General features: G+C 37.5%; 1 protein-coding gene and 1 non-coding gene across 2 annotated transcripts in view; one reads left to right on the forward strand and one right to left on the reverse strand.

The window, feature by feature from the left end:
* Positions 1 to 23,548, reverse strand: part of PLCL1 (phospholipase C like 1 (inactive)) — a 344,775-nt gene that overhangs the window by 64,905 nt on the left and 256,322 nt on the right. Inside the window, exons 2-3 of the mRNA XM_032860146.1 lie at positions 16,087 to 18,561; positions 13,318 to 13,521 (exon numbers count right to left, since the gene is read on the reverse strand). Coding sequence (XP_032716037.1) covers positions 13,318 to 13,521; positions 16,087 to 18,561 — 2,679 coding nt within the window. The remainder of the gene's footprint in view (positions 1 to 13,317; positions 13,522 to 16,086; positions 18,562 to 23,548) is intronic.
* Positions 14,372 to 14,511, forward strand: LOC116869249. The gene has a single exon (XR_004382994.1). It is a non-coding gene; the product is annotated as a U4 spliceosomal RNA (small nuclear RNA).

Genomic DNA, 23,548 nt, shown 5'->3' on the forward strand with positions numbered 1-23,548 from the left:
TTCCAAAAACATAGCACTAGTTACTTCCTGGCTTTATCATTTTCTCCTTTGCCTACTGAACAAAGTAAAAAAAATTTTAAACCAGAATTCAAGTCTTCCCATTTGCCTCAGAAGCCGTTCCCCCCATGGCTTCCTGATCCTCCTAGATCCCTGTATGAATCATGCTTCTCCAAATACAGACCCTACTTGTCCCTCCTTCTACACATTTCTTACTATTAGATAAGTCTTCTTAAGTCATCTCTCCTGGTCAAAATCTTACTAGCTTCCAAGCTCATTTCATTGTCCCCCTTCCACTGCTGCCCTGATTTCCCTCTCCCTCTCACCTCCATATTCCAACATTCTATTTTTTAGTCTGTTTATAAAATTTCTTATTTTCTACTTCAAATTGCAATTATTTACTTCCATTATCTCCCACCCTTCATTTCCCCAGTAAATTGTAATTCCACTATATCAGGGACTTATTTACCTTTACAGCCACATATTCATCAATTCATTTATATAATCACTTTTTCCCTTTTCACTGTGTGATATTTATTTTTTCTACGTATCAATTACCCACAATATAGTATTTTATTTACTATTAATCATTTCTCAAACCTATACTTGTCTTTTGGAACTCTTTTTTTTTTTTTAAGATTTCTTTCTTTGAGAGAGAGTTGGAGGGAAGAGGCAGAGGGAGAGGGACAGAGTCTTTGAGCAGACCTCATGCTAAGCATGGAGCCCGAGAGTCGGACACTTAACTGACCATGTCACCCAGGCATCCCTGTCTTTTGGAACTCTTATTTCTCTTTTTATCTCTAGTCTTTTTTCTAGACTTCTCCATTTTTCTATAATCTTGCATGAGTTTACTTTCAAATAAACACAAAGCTTTTAAGAGGATTATAGCTATAGTCAATGTATTACTCAAGTATTAGAAAATACAATGAATTTTTAAACTTTATTACTAGGGCACCTGGTTGCCTCAGTCCGACTCTTGGTTTTGGTTCAAGTCATGATCTCAGAGTAACGGGATGGAGCCCAAGCTGAGCTCTGTGCTCAACAAGGAGTCTGCTCGAGTTTCTCTCCTTCTTCCTCTCCTCACTGCTTGCTGTCTCTGACTCTGTCTCTCTCTTTCAAATAAATCTTTAAAACAAATAAATAAACTTTATTACTTATTAAAGGTAAATTAAATCCAGAACCAAAACATTCAACAAATCCCATGATGCAAGTTCTCTTCAAAATCCCCCAAGTAAATATTTGTTAACCTCATAGTAAGAAGCTTGTTTTTCCCTTGTCTAAGAGATCACTTTGTAAAGAGCTAGTCAAGTATGATTTAATTTTCAACATAGAAGAGCATCCCTATGAGATTACTTAGAAGATAACCTGAAATCCTTTAGTAATAAGATTCATAAGTATTACTCTAAAATACTCATCATTATCTTAAAGTCACTGCTCAAATGGACTTTTCTCATGAGAGCTTTTGATCTTCTTCTCTATGGTAACAGCTTCCATTGCACTTAGAAAAAAACCAATTTTATTCTATTTCTGCAAATTTCAATTATTAGTAGTTGCAGAGAAGACAAGATGGATGGCCAAAATACACCAATAATTCCTAACCACATTTAAATCAACAATTTCAACCTCTCCCACTGGCTTATCTAAGTCGTAAAGAAGGAAAAACAATTGATTTGAGTTAAATCTTCTTCCAAGGTCTCTACAGATCCTACCATAAATTAAATATAAAGTGCTAAAGCCATGTTTACTTGTGATCTCTCTCTTTCTGTCAAATAAATTTAAAAAAATCGTTAAAAAAAAAGTGCTAAAGCCAAGGAGAGAACGTGAGAAGCAGGTCCTCATATAATCCCACAGCTGGGTAATTAGTGTATTTATCAAGTGAAGGCTGGGTTGACTCCACTGAATCTGGGAGTGTCCTGGATTTACATATCTGATGTCTCAGCCTTAGCTCCCAGTTGCCTCTGCTTGTTGTGGTAATACAAAGAGCTTTTGTTTGGTTCTGTCACATGAATATCTCCTAATGGATCTTATTTCCTTACTAAGGCTTTGAGTCTAAAAGAATCAGTGGACTAGGGCGCCTGGTGGCTCAGTGGGTTAAGCCTCTGCGTTTGGCTCCAGGTCACCATCTCAGGGTCCTGGGATCAAGCCCCACATCCAGCTCTCTGCACAGCAGAGTGCCTGCTTTCCCCTCTCCCTGCCCACTTGTGAACTCTCTCTCTCCCTCTCTGTCAAATAAATAAAAAATAAAAGAATAGAGGACTTACCTGGATAAAGATTAGCATTACTTTAAGCATTAGATGTGTCCTGAACAGGGTGTGTAAAGTTGTCAGTTAAGATCAAAATCACTTATTTAAAACAAAAATTTTACTGAAGGGGGAAGTAATGCTTTTACTCAGAGGTGGATGAAAGTGTCCAACCTGTGTGAATAAACTGTCCTTTCAGCTCTTCTCAATAAGGAATTGCCTAGGGTCATTGCAGAGTCAATGTAACTATTGAATGGTACTGAAAAGATGAACTTTCATCATACCAAGACTCATAAATCTTCCATAGATTCCAAATTTCTCCTGATTATATCCAAATTCCTAGAACCACAGAACTTTATATTTAGAAACACCATAAGGACCCCCATCAGAAAAAAAATGAGCCCCAGATGGACTTTCCTGAAAGTTTTAACCTATGTGCTACGACTATTTCACTGGTCAGTGAAGTAGTTTAGACTAGTACTCAGGGTCTTGAAGAAAAGATCTAAGCTATATGAATTGTGATACCGAAATCATTTTAAAATATAGAATTTCTATTGCAAGTAAGGTCAGTGACAAACATTAATAAAGTAAAATTTGCCAAGTAAAGTATCATAAAATTATATTTTGCCCTGACTCCTTCTCCTTCTAAATCTAATTTGCAAAAGGCACCAACCACATAGTCTTCCTACCAAGCCTAGAAAGAAATGTACTCAGAGGCATCCACTGCTCTTTCAGGAAGGAGTTATCTAATTTGGAAAGTTAATTACTTAAGAATATCCCTATCTGCTCTAGACCTATTTTGTTCTCTCCTCTTAAAAAGACTGAAATAATTAAACTATCTCTTACCTTCCTTCTAAGCTAAACACTGGGTTTTAGTTTTAATTCTGTAGATAATTTAAAATAAGACCTAAATTTGATCAAACTCAATACCTTTTAAAATCCGATTGCTGTTACATATATATTTGCCAACTGGGGAAGATAATTTCCTTTAATTTTTAATGTCCTTAAAATTTTTAAATCAGATGAACTATTAATAAATTGACATCTTTTGCTTTTAAGCAAAGTCAATCCTATGGAGACTGTTACTTTTTGGTGAAACAGGTATACACACAAGGCCAGAACATTTGCAAACTCACTGAAGTCCACTGCATTTGATGTACGCAACAAAGTATTCTCTATCCTGGGAATAGCTCTGAGTCACATTTCCAAGCCTGAGTTAAGATGGCATAGGACAAGAGAGCTCACACAGAGCAGGCCAAAGGATGCTTGTCTCCACATCCATGATATTGACAGGATTTACTTCAGGGAACTGCTTTCTGGATAAAGGGATTATATCACCTTTTCTTCAGTTGTTCTACTTCCAAGATCTAGTGTTCAGCTATATCTTGAATAATCATTAAAAATGATAACTTTTACCCCACTATGATTAACATTAAGTTCATTCATAAAATTATCAGGTTATTAACCATCGTGAACCATCTCTAGAATTTTCACTTGAGCATTCAGAAATGCAAAGCAAAATTTGAAGACACATGAACAATATTTTACAGAGGAATTCACAGCCTATGATGCAGCCAGCTTGTTGATGCACCCCTGGTGTCCAGTGTTCTTAGGACCCTGGTACCAAGTGGAAATCCTATCAACCTTTGAGATGCTGACAATTTCCCCAATACACAAAAAATGTACCAGAAGATATTGCCACACCCACAATTAGAGGAAGTTTCAATGCACTAAGTATGTAATATCTTGTTTATCAATAACCAGCTCTATTTTGGCACCTGTCAGCAAGCTGTTCTTTTTCTGCATTCCATTACTATACGAGCCAACATACTTTCTGAAATGCAGACTAATATAAAGTTCCACACAAACTTCACAATGAGAGAGTGATGGAAGGAGAGTGTCTATGACTTACTAATTTCAATTTAAATTGATTTCAATAAGCAAAACTGCATGGGGAAACTGGAGATATACCACATCTTTTCTGTATCCCGAGCTTCAATATATCTTTGTAATAACACTGACAGAAGAGAATGTATTTAGTCCAACCCATTATGGGTGGATTAACTGATACCTACCAGTGTACTGATTCCATTGCAAGACTAATTAAAGATAGCAATTAGTTATTTTCACTACAATCCTGGTCATGCTAACATAATCAACTATTTTCCAAATCATACCCCAACTGACTTAGTAAAAGATTAAATAACCCTTGACCCATTTCTCTAGATTGCTTTGATTTCTCTTTTATCTACAGAAAATCTGTTGCTCTTACCATAGTAAAGTTTTAACTTTTATGTTAATGTTAAATAATTCAGCACAGAAGTCACTTTCAGAGAACACTTTGTGTTTATTTTTACACTTATGATCTCCTGTAACTATTCCACTTCTAAATGTTGTATTCAAAACACTAATTACCCCAAAGTTTTCACATTAATTTAAAACACGGAAAAAGCCCAAATATGTAAAGCAATTACTTCTTGATGATGCATGAAAAAATAGACAGGTAGGAACATTAGAAAAGTAAAATTCAGCTATCTAAAGAAAAAAGTTATATAAAGGTTAGACAGTATTTTTCTTTTAAAATTAGTTGTAAATCGGGGCGCCTGGGTGGCTCAGCGGGTTAAAGCCTCTGCCTTCGGCTCAGGTCATGATTTCAGGGTCCTGGGATGAAATCCTGCGTCGGGCTCTCTGCTCAGCAAAGAGCCTGCTTCCTCCTCTCTCTCTGCCTGCTTCTCTGCCTACTTGTGATCTCTGTCTGTTGAATAAATAAATAAATAAAATCTTTAAAAAAATAAAATAAAATAAAATTAGTTGTAAATAGGGACTTCTCACTTGCATCTGCTACTCCTTATGAAGGATCTATCATAACCTGAGAATGTGCAAATGAGCTGCCCAAGAGTAATAAGGACCATACATCCTTGAATCACCCATTTAGTGCCCTGGAGTAGACATTGGACAAAAATGCCAGAAGGTCCTGAACAACCTTTGTGGGTCCTCTTTACAGAACGGGGAGGTGAGTGAAAATAAGAACATTCAAGAGAGAATTAAGGGGCACCTGGGTGGCTCAGTGGGTTAAAGCCTCTGCCTTCGGCTCAGGTCATGATCCCAGGGTCTTGGGATCGAGCCCTGCATCGGGCTCTCTGCTCAGCAGGGAGCCTGCTTCCACCTCTCTCTCTCTGCCTGCCTCTCTGCCTACTTATAATCTCTGTCTGTCAAGTAAATAAATAAATAAATCTTTAAAAGGAAAAGAGAGAGAGAGAGAATTAAAAAAAAATTATTTGTAAATCAACTCCGCTGAGCACGGAGTGGAATTTGGGGAGTGGTCTATTACAAGTCACTGTGAAAAGTGCATCATAGTACTCAAAGTCCTCAGACTCCATCCTGCTCTGGACATAAAATATCATCTGCTCCACCATCTGGACCTTGTATGTCTCTGTTCCTGCCTTTTTTTTTTTTTTTAAGATTTTATTTATTCATTTGCAAGAGAGAGAAAGAGAAACAGAGAGAGCACAATCAGGGGGAGAAGCAGAGACGGAGGGAAAAGCAGACTCCCCACTGAGCTGGGAGCCCAACATGGGGCTCCATCCCCAGGACCTGGAGATCATGACCTAAGCTAAAGGCAGATGCTTAACCATCTGAGCCACCCACACACGCCTGTTCCTGCCCTTTTTAGGTGTAAGTCCTGCCTTCCTACCAGGACTTCCTATTCCTAAAGGATAGAAATTTTAATTCAGACCATTTCGTCACTCTAGCAAGTTGTACAGTAACAGGTATCCAAAATATGTTTGTTGAGTTGACTAATCAAAAGCCTAATGACATATACAAAGTGATACATTAGAAGAGAAAGTGTTGTTTTACAATCAGAAAATATACACATTCTCATTTCATTTTATTTATGTTTGTCTTGAGTCAAAGAGCTGTCAAGGTTTACATATGGCTATCTGTGCTGATACCTGTCTCTGTTTGTTCATCTCTCTATTGCACAAAATCTACTAAAGTTCTTTCTATTTGATATGCATTGAATGTTATGAATAAGCTCAATAAATGAATCTTTTTTTAATGTCAGTTTTGTGAGAAATTAGGACAAAGATCTGGACTTAGATTGATGGAGAGGGAATTAAGGCTAGGAAGGCATTCTAGGTGATATAGAATGGAAACACAAAGGATGGAAAATGAAAAGGAGATGGAAAAGACAGCAGCTTGAGTAAAGGAGAGGGTTCCCACAGAAAGAAATGGGAAGTGAGGTTGGAAAACAGCCAGCACTGGAGGGTGAAGACAAGTCTAGGTAAAAAAAAATCAAAGAATTTGAGGATGACTATTCCAATTGTTGACAGAGGGAAAGGTAGAGACTAAATGAAGACAAGTCAGTCTATTGAAAACCTCAAGCAGGAGGAGAAGAGAGTCTGGTAAGAACCTTAGCTAAGACAATGTAAGAAAAGGGGTACAAAAAGGAAGAAAAGAAGGAAGGAAGGAAGGAAGAAAAGGAAAAGAGAGAGGGAGGGAGGGAGGAAGGAAAGAGGAAAGAAAGGAAAAGGAAATGGATACCTATGAGAAAAAACATGAGGAAAGAAACAATGGATCTCATTAATATTGAATTGTAAATTAAAACACTGCATTGGCAACCTTAAAAGACTAGGCAGTGAGTGACTCTATGACTGCATTGCCTAGTTCAGTGGATATTTTCTTAGAGAAAGTGAAAAGCCAGTGTGGGGAAGGGAAGCTTGCTCTTTCAAAGACCTGAGGGAAAAAATCACAATGCAATAAAGGGACAGGTCTCTTAGAAATGGTACCCTGGTTTTCAATGAAATTCTTAATAGTTTCTGAAAACCCATCCTAAAGGCCATATAGAGGCACCGAAACAGTAGTACAGGGAGTCTAAGGCCAATGGCCCTCCACTGTGTGTCTTTGGTCCGGGAAGGAGGCATCAATTCTATCTTCAGCTTTTAGGCCTTGTTCTACTACCTTCAGTTACTGATTAATAATGTTCCCAGTTTGCTTTAGTGCTTTTCAGAAGCTGTCACATCCCACCTCAGCTGGGACATGTATCTGATATTAGCAAAGTCACCTCTGCTTCTGCTGCCCTGAATATCAGACAGGCATTTACATAGCTGCATCCCTATTTGGAGTCATAAGGGAGATTATAGTTCTCAGGACAAACTGTAATTCTTTAAGCAACCTCACTCTTACCTAACCCAGACTTGGGGAACATTCTGTCATTAAGATCTCTTCCTTTTCCCAGGTAAAAATCCCAGGTAGGACAGGATCTCTTAAATTCATTCAAAGCTACAAATTACTGATAGTTCAATGTGTTAATATTCACAGAAATTTCTTTTTTTTTTTTTGCATTTTAAATGAGATTAAAAAGTCTTCAACCAAAGGAATTGGTTGTAATTTTGAAATTCCAAGTACCAGTGAGCAGATAGAAAATGCATGTTTTAATAAGATATGGAATAGGGGGAAGCTGTCTTCTGAAATTATGCCACATAAATAAGCCCACTCTACTATGGATATATTTGGTGTTTGATTTCTTGATGTCAACACAGATACCATAATAGAATTACTAAAATGACCTTTAAGACTAAATTTTTAAGACCCTCAAGAGGATATATTTCCACATATTACCAGTGTTTGGTAAGGAAGAGAACCATCTCAGGTCATCAGGGAAAGCTAAATTTAGCAAAAATCTGTGCAGATGAACTCAGGGTCAATGTTTTCTAAAATATTTTCACTTCATTTCCTGTTGATAAGTAGTATTGTTTCATACACTCAGGTTGGTTTTCAGTAAATGGAGGTTACTAGTTGCCTGATTTGTTTCTTTTGAGGCTGAAATAAGCCAAATTCGTATCTGTCTGGAAATGAGTTCAGGTCTTTTTTTATTCTAAATGTATTGTATTTTTTTTAGTGGTTACATCTTTTCCTCTTAGCTGGCATCTATACAGTTCAGTACCATTTTTGAGGAATCCAAATATTTAGGTGATTTGAGTTGAACATTCAAACTGTTCATTTTGGGGTACCTGCCCCCTTACCACCACCGCCACCCTGGATTTGTTTTCTGCCTTAGTCATCCAAATGTTTTTTTATTATTATTATTATTATTATTATTATTAATAGTCTGTAAGGAATTGTTTCAGACTTTATTTTTATGAGAAGTTTTAGGTTTACGTAAAAACTGAGCTGAAAGTACAGAGAATTCCCATAAACACTCCAAGCCAATCCCCAGTTTTCCTACTATCAACATCTTTCTTTAGCATGGTATATTTATTACAACTGATGAGCCAATATTGATAGAATGTCATTAGCTAAAATCCAGAGTTTACACTAGGATTAACTCTTTGTATTATACATTCTATGGGCTTTGACAAATGCATAATGATATGTATCCACTACTACAGCATCATATAGAATAGTTTCAGTGTCCTAAAAATCCTCTGTGCTCCACCTATCCATCCCTCCCTCCCTCACCCCCTCCTGCCCCTTTCCCTGGCCCCTTGATCTTTTTTATTATTCCATAGTTTTGCCTCCGTCTATAGGTTTTCTAACTGTATGTTTAAAACAGGGAATAATTTGGTTAGTGTGTGTCACAGAGGTAAAACATACAAGATTGAAAGATTTACCATAAACACATCAACTATGGCATCAAAACTACACTATTTTCACCAACAATAAATGCTTCTATTTATGCTTCTATTCTATTTATTCAACTGACATTAAAGGTAACATAGTACATGCTAGCACTGTTTTAGATGCAAGAGGTAAGAGTAATAAGCAAGACAGACAGGGGCTGTGCCCTCATGGAGTATACATTTAATTTGAAGGGTGAAGGAGGACAGAAATTAAACAAAAAGTCAAGCAAAATGTTTTTCAACCCTGCTAAGTAGGGTGATGGAAATAAAACAAGGTTATATGATAGAGTGACAGGTGGGGACAGTGGTAAGGGAAGATGTCTTTGAGGATATGATATTTTGCTAAGAATTAAGAGATAAGAAGCAACTATTCATGCAACAGAACATTTCAGGCAGAGGGAACCACAAATAAAATAACCTAGAGATGAGAACAAACTTGAAAGAAAGAAAGAAAGAAAGAAAGAAAGAAAGAAAGAAAGAAAGAGGAAGGAAGGAAGAAAGAAAGAAGGAGGAAGGAAGGAAGGAAGGAAGAAAGGGAGGAAGGAAAAAAAGGGAAGGAGGGAGGGTGGGTGGAAGAAAGGAAAAGAAGAGGGAAAGAGAGAGAGAGAGAGAGGGAAAGGAAAAAAAAAAAACAAAGGCCGTGTGGCCGGTTGGGTGCAGGCTGGTAGTGAACAGGAGAGTGTGAGGGTGAGGTTGGGAGAGGCAGGAGACCTTGGAAGAGGGGAATGAGATAGGTATGCAAGGCCAGATAATAACTTCACAGTAAGGAGTTTCCATTTTATTTTAATGGGAAACCACTGTAGGATTTTAAGCAGGAAAGTGACAAGATCCAATTCTTGTTTTTTAAAATGAGTACTTGATGGGCACCTGAGTGGCTCAGTTGGTAAAGCATCTGTCTTCAGCCCAGGTCACGATCCCAGGGTCCTGAGATGGAGCCTTGCATTGGGCTCCCTGCTTAGCAGGGAGCCTGCTTCTCCCTCTTCTCCCTGCTCATGTTCTCTCTTGCTATCTCTGTCTCTCTTAAATAAATAAATAAATAAATAAATAAACAAACAAATAAACAAAATCTTTTAAAATAAATAAATAAAATAAAATGATTATTCAATCTACAGAATAGTTTAGAAGTCTTCTTTAAAATAATAACACTGATCTATCAAGAGCATTGAAGATGCCGACCAATGCAGTGCAAATCCTCGAAAGTAAAAATGATATTTTTACACATTCAAGGCCAATACCGTTACTTGTGTAAGTTCCCACCCACATTCCCCCCAAAAGACATAACCCAACAGAGCCATCAGAAGAGTTTCCAGTCACTTGCTGAGTCTGCCGAGTTGACCATTTGGCATAGGGATATTTATATTCAGTTGCCTACCAATATGAAAAACCATTTCCGTAGGGAACTCTAAATGAAGATATCATTGTAAGTATTTCTGCCTTCTACTGTAGCTCTTCCTGAAGGTTTGGAAAGCCATGCTATGTCTGTAATTACAAACTGCATTTTAAAAATACAAATGAGAAAAAGGCTGATGTCCAGATTTAGCTCCAGCAGATAGAACTGAAAAAACAAAACAGCATTGGACACTTGGGGATGTGAAATGGAAATTGGCCAAACATAGTCCAGGTGCTTTTCTGCTTATTCCAAGCCCAGCTCCAGGGGACCAGCCTCCCCTCCCAAGGAATGATTTTTCTTTCTTAGCTTCACAGAGAATTGGAGGAATAAGTGATTTCAACTGTCTGTCTCTATGGCAACTCGTACCCTAATTTCACCTCTTAGATGGCAATTATACCTACTCACTGAATAGCTTTCAGGCCCCACTTTTATGATGAAAAGATTTATTTCATGAGAAATGAGATGTAGGTAATAGGTGAAGTTTCCCCCAGCAACCATGGAGTACAGTTTATAAGCGGTGTGATCATTCAGAAGCGGAACGCATTCTACGGGGTTTTGTTTTTGTTTTTTTTCTTTTTCAGTTGTAGGATGTTTATCCCAAATGTCTTTCCTCTACTTATTTTTTTAAGGATAAAATATTGTTCTTTTCTTTCTTAATATTTATTTTTTTTTGTTCAACTAAGGAAATTAGTTGGGTTCATTGTAAAGAGTTTTGCAAATATAGAATAAAAAGTAGAAAAGCATAAACAAGAAAATAAAGTTCATTCTCCTTACTTAAAAATAATCACTCTAAATATTCTGTTAACATTTTAGATGTGTGATGTATATACGTGTAAATACAATTTAAATCCTGTAGTGTGTAATTTTTTTGTAGCTGGACTTTTTCACAAAATATTTTATGAGAAGTTTTCCATACCATTAAATATTCTTTGAATGCATGATTTAGTGGCTTCGAAAGAGTCCATAATCTTGGTTTACTGTATTTTATTTAACTAATAGCTCTATGTTGATATTATTAAACATAAATGTATTATGTATTATTGCCTTAGAATAAATCCCAGAAAACAAATGCATAAATCAAACGGGATAAACATTTTAAATTATATTGCCAAATTTATCTCCCCCCAAATTATACCAGTTTATTTTCCTAGTAGAGGTAAATGGACGAAAGTATCCATTACCTTAAATTCTCTATCAGAGATAATATTTTTTAGTCCTAATGAGAGAGGGAATATTTCACTATATTTCTTCAATATCTTTAATTTAAAACTTATTTTAAGGTTAATTATGTTTTTAGATTTTCTTTTTTTTTTTTTTTAGGGGTGGAAGAGATACATGAATTTCTTGTTCACCTCTGAAGCAATGAAGATTTGTTATCCCCTAATAACTCTCCTCTATTTCTTAGTAACAGAAGAGATAACTGTTAGCTGGACACATAGACCCTTGAGATAAAGACACTTTCCATTCTCCTTTGTAGCTAAGTATAGCTATACATTAATTCTAGGCTGATGAAATATAAGCAAAAATGATCTATGCTATTTCAGAGAAATGTCCTTAAAAGCAAAAAATATGCCCTCTATTTTCTCTTCATCACTCTTCATGGTTGGAATGCAGATGTTATAGCTGGAGTTTCAACAGCCATTTTGAACTACAAGGATAAGGGTCACACTATAGGGATGGTAGAGCAGAAAGCTAGAGGGAGCCTAGGTTCCTAAGAACTTTACAGAAGTTCCATCCTAGAAGCCTGGTCTCCAGGTTTTTATTTGAAAGAGTAAAACTGTATTTTTAGGCCATGATTGTGTTGCACTCTTTTATCAAGCTGTACTTAACACCTTACTGATTTAAGATATTTTTCTCCACATTTTTTTTTCTTACTGATTTTTTTTTTCTTCAGAGATTTATTTATTTTAGAGAGAAAGAGTGAGCAAGCAGGGGGAGGTACAGAGGGAGAGAGAGAAGCCTGAAGTAGACTCCCCTCTGAGCTCCATCCCAAGACCCTGAGATCATGACCTGAGCCACAATCCAGAGTCACCTGCTTTAACCGACTGAGCCACTCAGGTGTCCCTTCTTACCAATTTTTGAGTGCATTTTCTATTTTAAGGATAGGTACAATTTATCTGGTATATATGTTACAAATTTTTCCAGATTTTCATTTGTTCCTTATTTTTTTATGGAATTAGGAGATGCAAAAATATAATTATTTTTAAATTTAATTACTGGGGTGCCTGGGTGGCTCAGTGGGTTAAAGCCTCTGCCTTAGGCTCAGGTCATGATCCCAGGATCCTGGGATGGAGCCCCACATCGGGCTCTCTGCTCAGCGGGGAGCCTGCTTACTCCTCTATCTCTGCCTCCTTGTGATCTCTGTCAAATAAATAAATAAAATCTTTTTTTAATTTAATTTTAAATTTAATTATTATATAAATCACATTATATATTTTAAAAATCTAACAGTATTAGCTTAGAAATATAAATTCCAGGGGCACCTGGGTGCCTCAGTCAGTTAAGGGTCTGCCTTCCACTCAGGTCATGATAGTCGAGGTCCTGGGATTGAGCCCCTGCATCTAGCTAACTGCTCATTGGGGTGCCTGATTCTTCCTCTGCCTCTGCCCCTCCCCCTGTTTGTGTTCTGTGCCCCCTCTCTCTCTCAAAAAATAAAATAAAATCTTTAGAAAAAAAGAAATATAAATTCCAGAGAAATATTTTGTCTCAAACATCACAAGGCAGTCCTGAGAAACATATGGCCATTTCTTACAGGTACACAATTAAATGGTTATGTTGCAGGCCAAAGTCATTTAGATGATGGGAAACTGTGTATGTTTTTGAAGACTTAATAATTCATTCCTTACTGATGCAGAGAATTTCTGTGGGTAATCTATGGGGCTCTGGGTTCAAAGCATTGCCCCAGAGGTCTTCGCTGGGGCTTAAGGGAACTGAGTGGGCCAGCTCTGCCTGCCACCCCAATGTGATTTATTCATCAGAGTTCCACAAAAGAGCCCCTGCCAGCTGATTCCCCGCCCCCTCTCTCCCCCCACACACAGATAAGAAATCTAAAATCACAATTTCCTACCAGATCATAAGCAGCCAACATTTTTTTCTGCACATCTGGAATTGCCCCCAGAGGCTCCAGATAAGGGAAGTTTTCTTTCATCACAAGAGAGACTGAAGGAGTATTGTCACTGGTGATGAGCCGGGAGGACAGGGTCAACAGGCACTGTTTCAGACTGGCAATTGGAGGAAGTCCACACAGTTCCTTAATAGACACTATGGCATTCTGTGGAGAAGCAAACATGAAATTAGACTTCTGACCACATGACACATCACCCGAGCACTTCTAGGTTTACACAAAAGTATATTCATTAAAAGTATACCCTCCGATACGTATGTAATTTGGAGGAAACTGGATTATAATTAACCAGAAGCATAATGTATACCGAGATAACACACAGAACTAATTCCCTATTATACCTCGTCTTTGTCAATTTTTAGCAACTGCCACAAACATGCCATAAAGCAAAGCTGATTGTGAACCAAGGCTACACAGTGCTTTTCAAAGCAGAGCACTGGAATATTCACACAAACTAGGCTTGGCTGGTTGTGCACATCTTATTCCATTTGTAGTATGATGATCATAAGAATATGTCATTATACATTGGAGTGCGTCTCCTTCGGGCTTTTCCCCCTCAAGGTACCAGGCTGCCATTACCCACCACCATGCATTCGACTAACCATCAATGGTATTTCTTTGTCATCCCGTCAGAAATGCACCTGACAGATGCACATACTAAAATAAATTTCATGTAGAGCTACATTTGTCCATGTTTTACAGGCTTTTAAAATTCATTTGAAATAGAAATTATAACTATTCCACATTTTATTAACAGTGAGCGGTACCTAACTTATTATATGTCGAATGAATTTAGCGACAATATTGGTATTTCATTTTTCTGATTAGGCTCCAAATAATCCTTATCCAAAAGACTTTACGTTGAGATGATATAAATTATCAGGATTACCTGGAAAACTTTATCATAACCAACTCCCCTTACTACACATTTTAAACACACAGTATGTGTAAAGGATGTATTTCAGGAATTACATAGAAATAAATAAAGTCAACTTCTGGCTTTGCTCAGTGGCAGTATCGTAGCCAATGAGGTTTATCCGAGGCATGATTATTGCTAATTGAAACTTCTAATATATAAAGTAAGATATAGAAATGATGTATAAGTAATCTAATATAGGGATTTATAATAGCTTTGTATTATGCCAGAAAAAGCCAGATAGACAATGCTAATATTTGGAGCCTGTTTTTAAAATAGTGGCTAAGGCAACCACTTCAAATAAAATGTTTACAATCTAAGTGTTCATGTACGATTCACATACCATACTGTTTTCCATTACTTTAGCTAATTAAAATTGATTTTAAATCTATTCTGGAATTTCTCTGTGAAATAATGCAAAACTAAAGTATTCACCAAATTATGGGTTTGAGGTTCAATGTCACCTGACTAAAAACCATGAATGATCATGCGTTTTGGCGGCAGGCAATTCTGGATTTAAAGACCAACATTCCTATTTAGGAAATCACATAACTTCTTCACGCTTGTTTTCTATCTTGAAAATAGGGATTTTTTTTTTTTTTTTTTTTTTTTGGTGAGAATTACTATTTAAATGTTAGCTAGGGCTCCTGGGTGGCTCTGTCAGTTAACATCTGCCTTCAACTCAAGACATGATCCCAGAGTCCTGGGATCAAGTCTCACATCAGGCTCCTTCTCCCTCTGCCTCTGCCCCTCTGTCTTTCATGAATAAATTAAAAAAAAAAAAAAACTTAAAAACGATGTTAGGTAAAGAAGCTGCACTGAAAAATGTTCTTCTCTTGTGTTCTCAGACTGCTACTTCTGCTACCAACCAACACCTCTTTGCACATTGCAGGAACTTAGTACTTGTGGTTTGGTTGTTTCTCAGTAACATGACCCTAGAATAAGTATAGTCTATAGTAGCCAAGAAAGAAATTGGCAACCATCTCTGACTACAAGCATTCATAAAGGAAAAGAAACTAACGATGAAATTCCACATGCCAGGAGCAGGCAATTTACATATACTGTCATTTAATTCTGATAATAATTCTGTGATGTATTACTATTTTTCTTACTTTATGTGGAGAAAACTGATGATCAGAGATCTGAAATAATTTGCTCAAGATCACAAGGGGATAGAGTTTAAGCCATAATCAATGTTCTTTCAATTAAACCACTTTTCTAAGGGAAGACAGCATAGTTTTCAACAAGTTCAAGTGGTGACTATTGTTTGTTTAGTTGTGTTTGCTCTGGTGGGGAGTAATTTATTATTGTTGTTTTCATATACTTAATTAAAATAACTTAATAGGCATTGCATTTCTTTTTAGGACTTTAAATTCCCTTTCATGTTTGTGTCTGCAAATATTGAATATATATACTTGTAATTAGCATTGTCTATATATAGATAATATTTTATATGTTGTGCATACATATAATATTTTATATTTTATTTTGTTCACATTGTTTCATATACACAACCCCATATTGATTCTGTGGCAGGGATATTTAATGGATCTATAAAGCATTTATATTAACTGGTTTAGTTGAGGTGAAATTCAACACAGCATTCATTCACAATCAGATACATAAAATATATCTGCTTTATCACAGGCCAACACTTAATTCAGTGGTAGTGGCTTTATACAACTTTTCTGATAATTTTTTGAGGAATCAGATCACTAGTAAAACACAATGTTCACCAGTAAGGCAGGGGAAGGAAGGAGGAGGGGTAGGGAAGAAGAGCTTGGAGTTTTTCCTACCTGCATATTTTCTCTCATATCTATGGCTTCTCGTAAGGGGTGAACTGCTATTTTAAAGATGTCGTCTATGGTCTTAAGGCCGATATTCCTGAGCATGGTGTATTCCCGAACTTTCTTCCCCATTCTGACCGACAGGCTGCGCTTCTGCGCCTTTCCTCCTCCACTTCGGTTAGTTATTGCTATGTGGACGAAAAGGGTTACATGCTCCATGATGTCACCCACAAAAGATCGCAGGGGAACATGCCGATATCCAGGCTGCAAACATTCAAATGGTATTGTGTATTGTCCTATAAACTCATCCCCAATGTAGTCATCATCCAGAACAACAAAACGAATCATGGCCAGCTCAGGTAGGTTGACTTGAAACTCAAAAGTTTCATCAAAAATGGGGTTATCACTGTTCTGTTGGACAGTTTTAGTTCTTTGTTCCGAACAGTCTGCTGGAATTCCATGTATCTCTATACAAACGTAGGGATCTATGACATCTCCTTTGGCACAAGCTCCCTTGGGCTTTGGAAAATTCTGACCACTGATGATCTTGATATGAAGGGCGAGAGGAGACACCCCAGGTACGATGCCCTTTGTGTTCGCACTGAAGTAAGAAACTTCATCCCGCATGATGGATGGCCTTAGAACATAACCACAGCCTCCATTTTGAAGAAACCAGCCTGTGTGAAGGTCCATCATTGGACCTGGAGTCTGAAAATTCATTGCCACAATCTGACAGCCACAATTCCAAAAGTCCTGTGGATTCAAGTTACTGGAATCAATCCTCATGGCACTTGGATAGATTCTCGATAAGAACCTCTTATTGTAATTTACAAAATCCTCTGGGTACTCATTTGCAATTCGGCTGGCCTCTGTTTCACTAAATGAACACATTTCCCAATAGTTTTGGCTTTTCATAGACAGTTCAAAATCCCTATACTGAACAGACTTGCAGATGGACACCAGATCGGAGAGTTCCCTACACAGCAGGATTTGTTTCTGCTCGCCATTGTAATCTACCGACAGCCTTCGCGACATTTCCGCTTCTTCATCTTCATCTGTTACTTCTCCTTCCAAAATATCTGGGTCAGAAGGCAATTTCTTTCCTTTCACAATAATCATTCTTTTCAATTTTTCCGGTGATGGGAGGTAGGTTTCTGATGGCAAAGGTGCCTCAGTATAGAGCTTATCGCCAAAGACCTTTTTCATCTGTTGAACCATTATCTTCTGCTGTGGTAGGGAGCAGTGATTTCCCAAGCAGAGGATGAGTGGGTATTCAGAAGCAACGAAGGCAAATTTATTTATCACCTCTATGACACTTCGAAAGGAAAGGTGTGTTGTCACATTATTTCGATTACAGAGGATTGGTTCATTGTCTGAACCATCACTAACATCAAGTTCAATGCTTCGACAGCCCATCTTCAAAGCTCTAACGTACCCATTAATATCAGCCGGCCCCCTGAACTGGTCTTCTATGAGATAGGTGTTGTGGGAAGCACTGATGTAGTAGTGAGATAATGGCTGCGTCATATCCTGGGCAACCTTTTTTTGCTCAGGATCAAAAATGTCACATTCTGGCGACAACAGATACTGGGTAAAGCCATCAATCGCAAGAAACCCTTTTTGGCGACCCTCTTCAGAAAGTTCGTATCTCCGAATAATGTCTAAGCACATATCCTCAGTAATATGGGTGACTCCTTGCTCAGCTTCTAAAAAGAGCATGAGATCATTGGCATCCAAATATTCTTTGTTCTTAGATATCTGGACCAGTAAGAAATATACTTCAGACCTGGTGCAAAGTTCACAAAAAGCTTCACAAAATTCCTCTTCTGTCACTCGTGTGGTTAGTTTTTCTTTGCTCTTCTGGATTTCTTTAAACTTTAACCTGATCTTGGATTCCTTCAGGGTAGGGTTGAGTTGTTTTATCAACTCTACACAAGTGTCTTCCAACATAATCCCATTCCCATCCACATCTGCCGCTTCAAACACTGTTTTCAACCACATAAACCTTGGCGTGTTCTGGTTGTCCTCCATAAAGTCAAGGGGTTGCTTACTTCGAGAAACCAGGTACCGTAAACCTGACACCCAGATGTTTGCTACATCTGCTGAATTGGCAACTAGGTCCAGAGACTCGTAGTTTTCCCCATGGAGTATGGAGAAGGCACAGTCCTCACAAATCTGGTCAGCCAGACCATTGTTTCTAAATGTTTCTGTGTTCTTCCCCAGTCTGATCTCTTTTATAGCGGAAATGTCGAGCTTAGCTTTCTCAAGGTCTTTCTTGGAAGGTTCCCAGCGAAGAGCTTGGAGGTCTGTGTCCAGAGTGAAAAAACGGTTATAAATACGAGAATTTGGCCGGACTTTCTTCAGTTCACAGCCAGCTTGCATGAAGCTGATGCAGTCATTCGCACTGCTAATTTTCTTTTCCGATGGCATACTGCTGAACGATACTGTTTTCTTTCTTCCACCACATTTTTGGTTTGAAGGATCCTGTAAAATAATTGAAAAAAATGAATCGATTTTCCTTAGAAAATAGACAGACTCAGTAACACTCTATGAACTCCTCGGACTCCATTCAGATATTATAATTATTTTCACTGTTCCAGAAAAAGAAGAATCACTGAGAAAATTGATATTATTAGGTTCAGAAAAAACCTTATTTTTCAAATGCCTCGTGTTCTTTGAAATAAAATCAACTATTAAGTTAACTACAAATCACTCATTCGTTCATTAGAGCAGATTTCCTAAGAAACTCTACGTGTTGGTACTTTGACACCCTAGCTCAAATTCCTACAGATATGTGAAAGAAATAACACTGGATTTCTTTAAAAAGTTTTCATTTATACTAAGCAACAGTTTAAGTTTTAAACTTAAAACTAGTCCAAATAAAAGATGTTTGTGTTCATATGCTTTACATAAAAAAGGACTGGCGATGGGGCACCTGGGTGGCTCAGAGAGTTAAGCTTCTGCCTTCAGTTTGGGTCATGATCTCGGGGTCCTGGGATTGAAGCCCCACATTGGGCTCTCTCCTCAGCGGGGAGCCTGCTTCACCCCCCACCCTCTGCCTGCCTCTTTGCCTACTTGTGATCTCTCTCTCTCTCTCTCTGTCAAATAAATACATAAAATCTTTAAAAAAAAATTGACAAACCTCTAGCCATACTGACCAAAAAAATAAAAATAACAGGGTAGAATCTCTCCTCTAAGGCCTTATTTAATTGAGATCCTGCTTCTCTGAAGATGGAGAGCCTCCCTATCCTGTGATTCAGGAAAAGGCAGGATGATTTATTATTCAATTGACTAAAACCTTGCCCATGAAAGGAAAACAAAATTTGCTTTAGTTATGGAATGTTGGTGGGATGATTCATTAACTCAAATATATATCTGATCTTCAAGTGACAAAGATATAAATTACCCAATTTATTTACAGAATAAAAAAAATTCTGTACAGATTACAGAATATTGTTTCTTGATGCCCTGGCATCTAACAACTTAGCTCGTGCTTTCCCAGAGAGTTGTTATTTTTAATTATCCCATGGTAGTCAATTTCCTCATCCTTAAGTTACAAAACAAGTATAAATCTTCAGCTGTTTTACACAGTTGCACTATTAGAACACATTTAAATTCATCACAACCCACATGCTCAAAAATCTCGAATGTACATGTGTATTTTTCCACATCATAAAAGCAGGCACCTAATGGCACTGTTGAGATGGGATTAATCTACCAAGTAAAATAAAGAGGGAAACTGTGAATTGTGATAGTAAATTAGACTGTGACTCAGCTTTTAAACCTACCATTTGACTAGGCTTTTAAACTAATTAGACTTTTCACAAAAATTATTTTTATATAAAGCATATCATGTTCCAAGTAGGATTATTGTCAACAGAATTATAAAACCTCTAATAGTTTCAAAAAGGCTTAAGTGGGAAATTAATGTTGCTGTAAATGCACGTCTGTAGTTGCTGTGCCTTCTTATGTTTGGTACCCCACCTTCATAGTCCTAACACTTTCCTCTGACTTGAGCCACAAGCTTCTCTTCCTGAGGTGATATCTCCTTAAATCAAGACTTTCTCTCCTAGTACAATAAGCCTTCAAGAGATAAATGTTTTCTACCTAGCCTAGGGAAGAACTGACCTGCTCCAAAATGCTCCAAAATTTCCTGCATTGACCTCCAATTCCCAAAAGCGAAAACTTATCTCAAAGTGCCTTAAAATTTGAAACCAGTGGAAAAGATATACTCTTAGGTTGCCATCTCACAAAGGACAAACTCTGAAGTTATTACAAGCCCCCCCCAGAAGAGCAAAACACTAGCCAAAGCATATGTGAACAAATAATTAGTTCATCTGCTGTCAAGATTATTTCTATTCAAAATATGCTGGAAAAGTTTCAGGACTCCAGTATTTCTCCAAGTCTGTTTGTACAATGGCCATGCTATGCATTAGCTCCAAAAAGATGGAGGGGGGGGGGCAGGTGGACGTGTACTGAGTGGACAGGGAAAACGGACAACTCCGAATCCCCTTCTGAGCCTCACCACCACCACGGCCTCGCTGCCAAACCCTATACCCCTGCACGTGTGTTTCCCTCAAGAAGATCTTGGCAGATCAGTGTTGGAGAAGGGGGTCTGTTCAGGTAAACAGACAGGAGACACCCCCAAATGAAAAACGATGAAGTGTTGGTAATACAGCTTCCTGTTGATAAATGCGAAAAATATCTGATGGCGGACTGCAAGAAAATCAACTGTGGTTATCTACATCGGAGAGACAGGTGTTTTTTGCACTTTCCAGGAGAAACTAGAGCTCGTTGTCAGTTCAGGTGTGCTCTTGTCACCTTCCAGTTCATTAGATGATTGAATTGACTCCTATAGTCATAAGGTCATTTTTATAAAAAGATGATTATGAAGTATGAGGATTTTCCTTTTATGTTTTTTTTAAGATTTTATTTATTTATTTTTCAGAAAGAGAGAGAATACAAGCAGAGGGAGGGAGAAGTTGAGAAAGGAGTCCATAGAGGGACTAGATCCCATGTCACTGGGACCATGACCTGAGCCAAAAGCAGGTGCTTAACTGATGACCCACCCAGGTATCCCACTTGCCATTTATTTTAAAGCTAAATCTTCTCACTCTGAAATGAAGGGAAGAGGCTAAGGTACTTATTACCCCCAAAATTTCTCTTAGTGCAGCTTGCAAAATGTGTTAGTTTGGATATAGCACATTATGGCACCTCTGTCCCCTAAATTAAAGCTTAGCTTCCTCTTCCAGCAGGGTACAATAATTAGTCAGGCATTTGAACTCAGTCCTTTCTATTGCCTAACATTCTATGTTCAAGTTTCCAAATGATCATTTCACGGGAAGGGAACACATTTAAACAAGTTAAATAAATAAAATGAATAAACCAAATTATGTCTATATCATCTTTAAACATTTCCAGATAAGACTTTACATTTGGAATCTACTGTCTTCTTAAATTAATTATACTTTACATAAGAATTTAAGCATTAGAATCAAGAAAAGTCTTGGGATCCTAAGGGAGCTCAGTTGGTTAAGCATCAATCCAGGGGTCCTGGGATGAAGTCCCACATAAGGCCCCCTGCTCAGCAGGGAATCTGCTTCTCCCTCTGCCTGCTGCCTGCTGCCCCACCCCCTCAACTCTTGCTTATGCTCTCACTCTCTCTCTCTGACAAATAAAGTGAAATCTTAAAAAAAAAAAAAAAAAGAATTTCAGAATACTAGGAGAAAATGGGAAAATGCTGTTTTCCATTTTTTTTAATTTTTCATTATTTTCTACAACATTGCTATTTATCTAGTTTTAGAACTAGGACACCAGTCATGATTAAATGAGATTCTTACACAACAGTAAAAGCTATATGGTTTTAAAAGTGTTTTATATAAAATAAAATAAATATGTTTTATTTTATTTTAAAAAATGTTCAAATAAGGGGCACCTGGGTGGCTCAGTGGGTTAAGCCTCTGCCTTCGGCTCAGGTCATGATCCCAGGGTCCTGGGATCAAGCCCCGCGTCAGGATCTCTGCTCAGCGGGGAGCCTGTTTCCCCCTCCATCTGCCTGCCTCTCTGCCTACTTGTGATCTCTCTCTCTCTCTCTCTCTGTCAAATAAATAAATAAATCAATCTCTTCTTTTAATGTTGAAATAAGCCAAATTAATAAACTTGTTTCTATAAGTTTCCATTGGCATTTGTTCTCTGACCCAACAAGGCTGGATATGCGGCAAGTTCCTTAACAAGCACAACAAATAAAATCGTTTCTCTTCAGTAACACGCTGATGAGCTGCAGAAGCAACTCATCTCATTCAACGCAAGCATTTTTGTGTCTCAATTATAAAACTACTGAGTTATTTCAATATAATAATTTTAGAGAAAAATATACTAAAGCGACACACTAACATGAATGTACCTGATGACGCAGGGCTATATATTTAAAAATGGTTCAAGTGGTTAATCTTATGTTATATAAATTTTACCATACACAAAAAGAGTAAGCTAAAGCATTGCATGCGAATTTAAGAATAAAGGAAACATCGTATCTATGTCTTGCTACTTCTCACCTGATGAGCTCATTTAAACATCAAATTATATCATCGCATATTCTTTTCATTTTTTTGGCAAGTTGTTTATAAATTAATATTTCAGAATGATTCTTTGTTAAAACAGAACCAATTTACAAAACTTAAAGAATAGCAGTCCAAGCACCAGTTGTCAGACTGATTAGAAGGAATCCTTGTTTCATAATGCTGAAATCCAGCTACACAGATGCAGATACACTAAAGTGGCATCCACTTCTCTCTTTTTGTATTGGGCGGGGGATGCTTGTTTTTGAAGAGCTCTCTTAAGAAAGTCTTCATATAAAAATTTAATAGATCAAGATTAAAAGATAAGCAAAAATATAGGCACACAAATCTTATTTTCCCCATAGGATTCTATCTTGTTCTTACAGACACCCTATGCACTATAACACTATAGTCTTCATTCTTGTTTTACGAACTTCCAAGCAAAATTCAGGAAAGAGATTTGGTTGATGCATGAAATCTTCCAAGGATTATATATAATATAATCTAGAACCCAAATGAGGCCCAACCTTGGATATTGAGAGACTTCGGGTTCCCATGCTTCATTTATTCATTTAGCTAACAGTAATGGGTAGACCTACTCTATCCTAGGGGCCAGCATCTCGTAGAGTTTTGGAGAGACTGATAAATTCTAATTTTTATCTCAGAGAGATCCCTCTGCATGTGTACTAGATGGTGCCATCGGTGACTACTGATGCATTAAAGGAGAGAGATGGTGATTGCCTGAGGTAGATTATTAGCAAAAGGAATGGAGAGAGGTGAGAAGTATCAAAAGAGTAGAAGGTAAAATCAAAAGTCCTTCACTGGGTCTAGGATGACTCCTAGGTTTTTGGTTTGAGTGAGAGGTGAATGGAAATATTGCTGAGATATGGACTACAAGGAGAGGTGAAGTGGGA

Source organism: Lontra canadensis, unplaced genomic scaffold (assembly GCF_010015895.1).
Source record: "Lontra canadensis isolate GAN:19392208 unplaced genomic scaffold, GSC_riverotter_1.0 scaffold18, whole genome shotgun sequence".
NCBI classification, from domain to species: Eukaryota; Metazoa; Chordata; class Mammalia; order Carnivora; family Mustelidae; genus Lontra; species Lontra canadensis.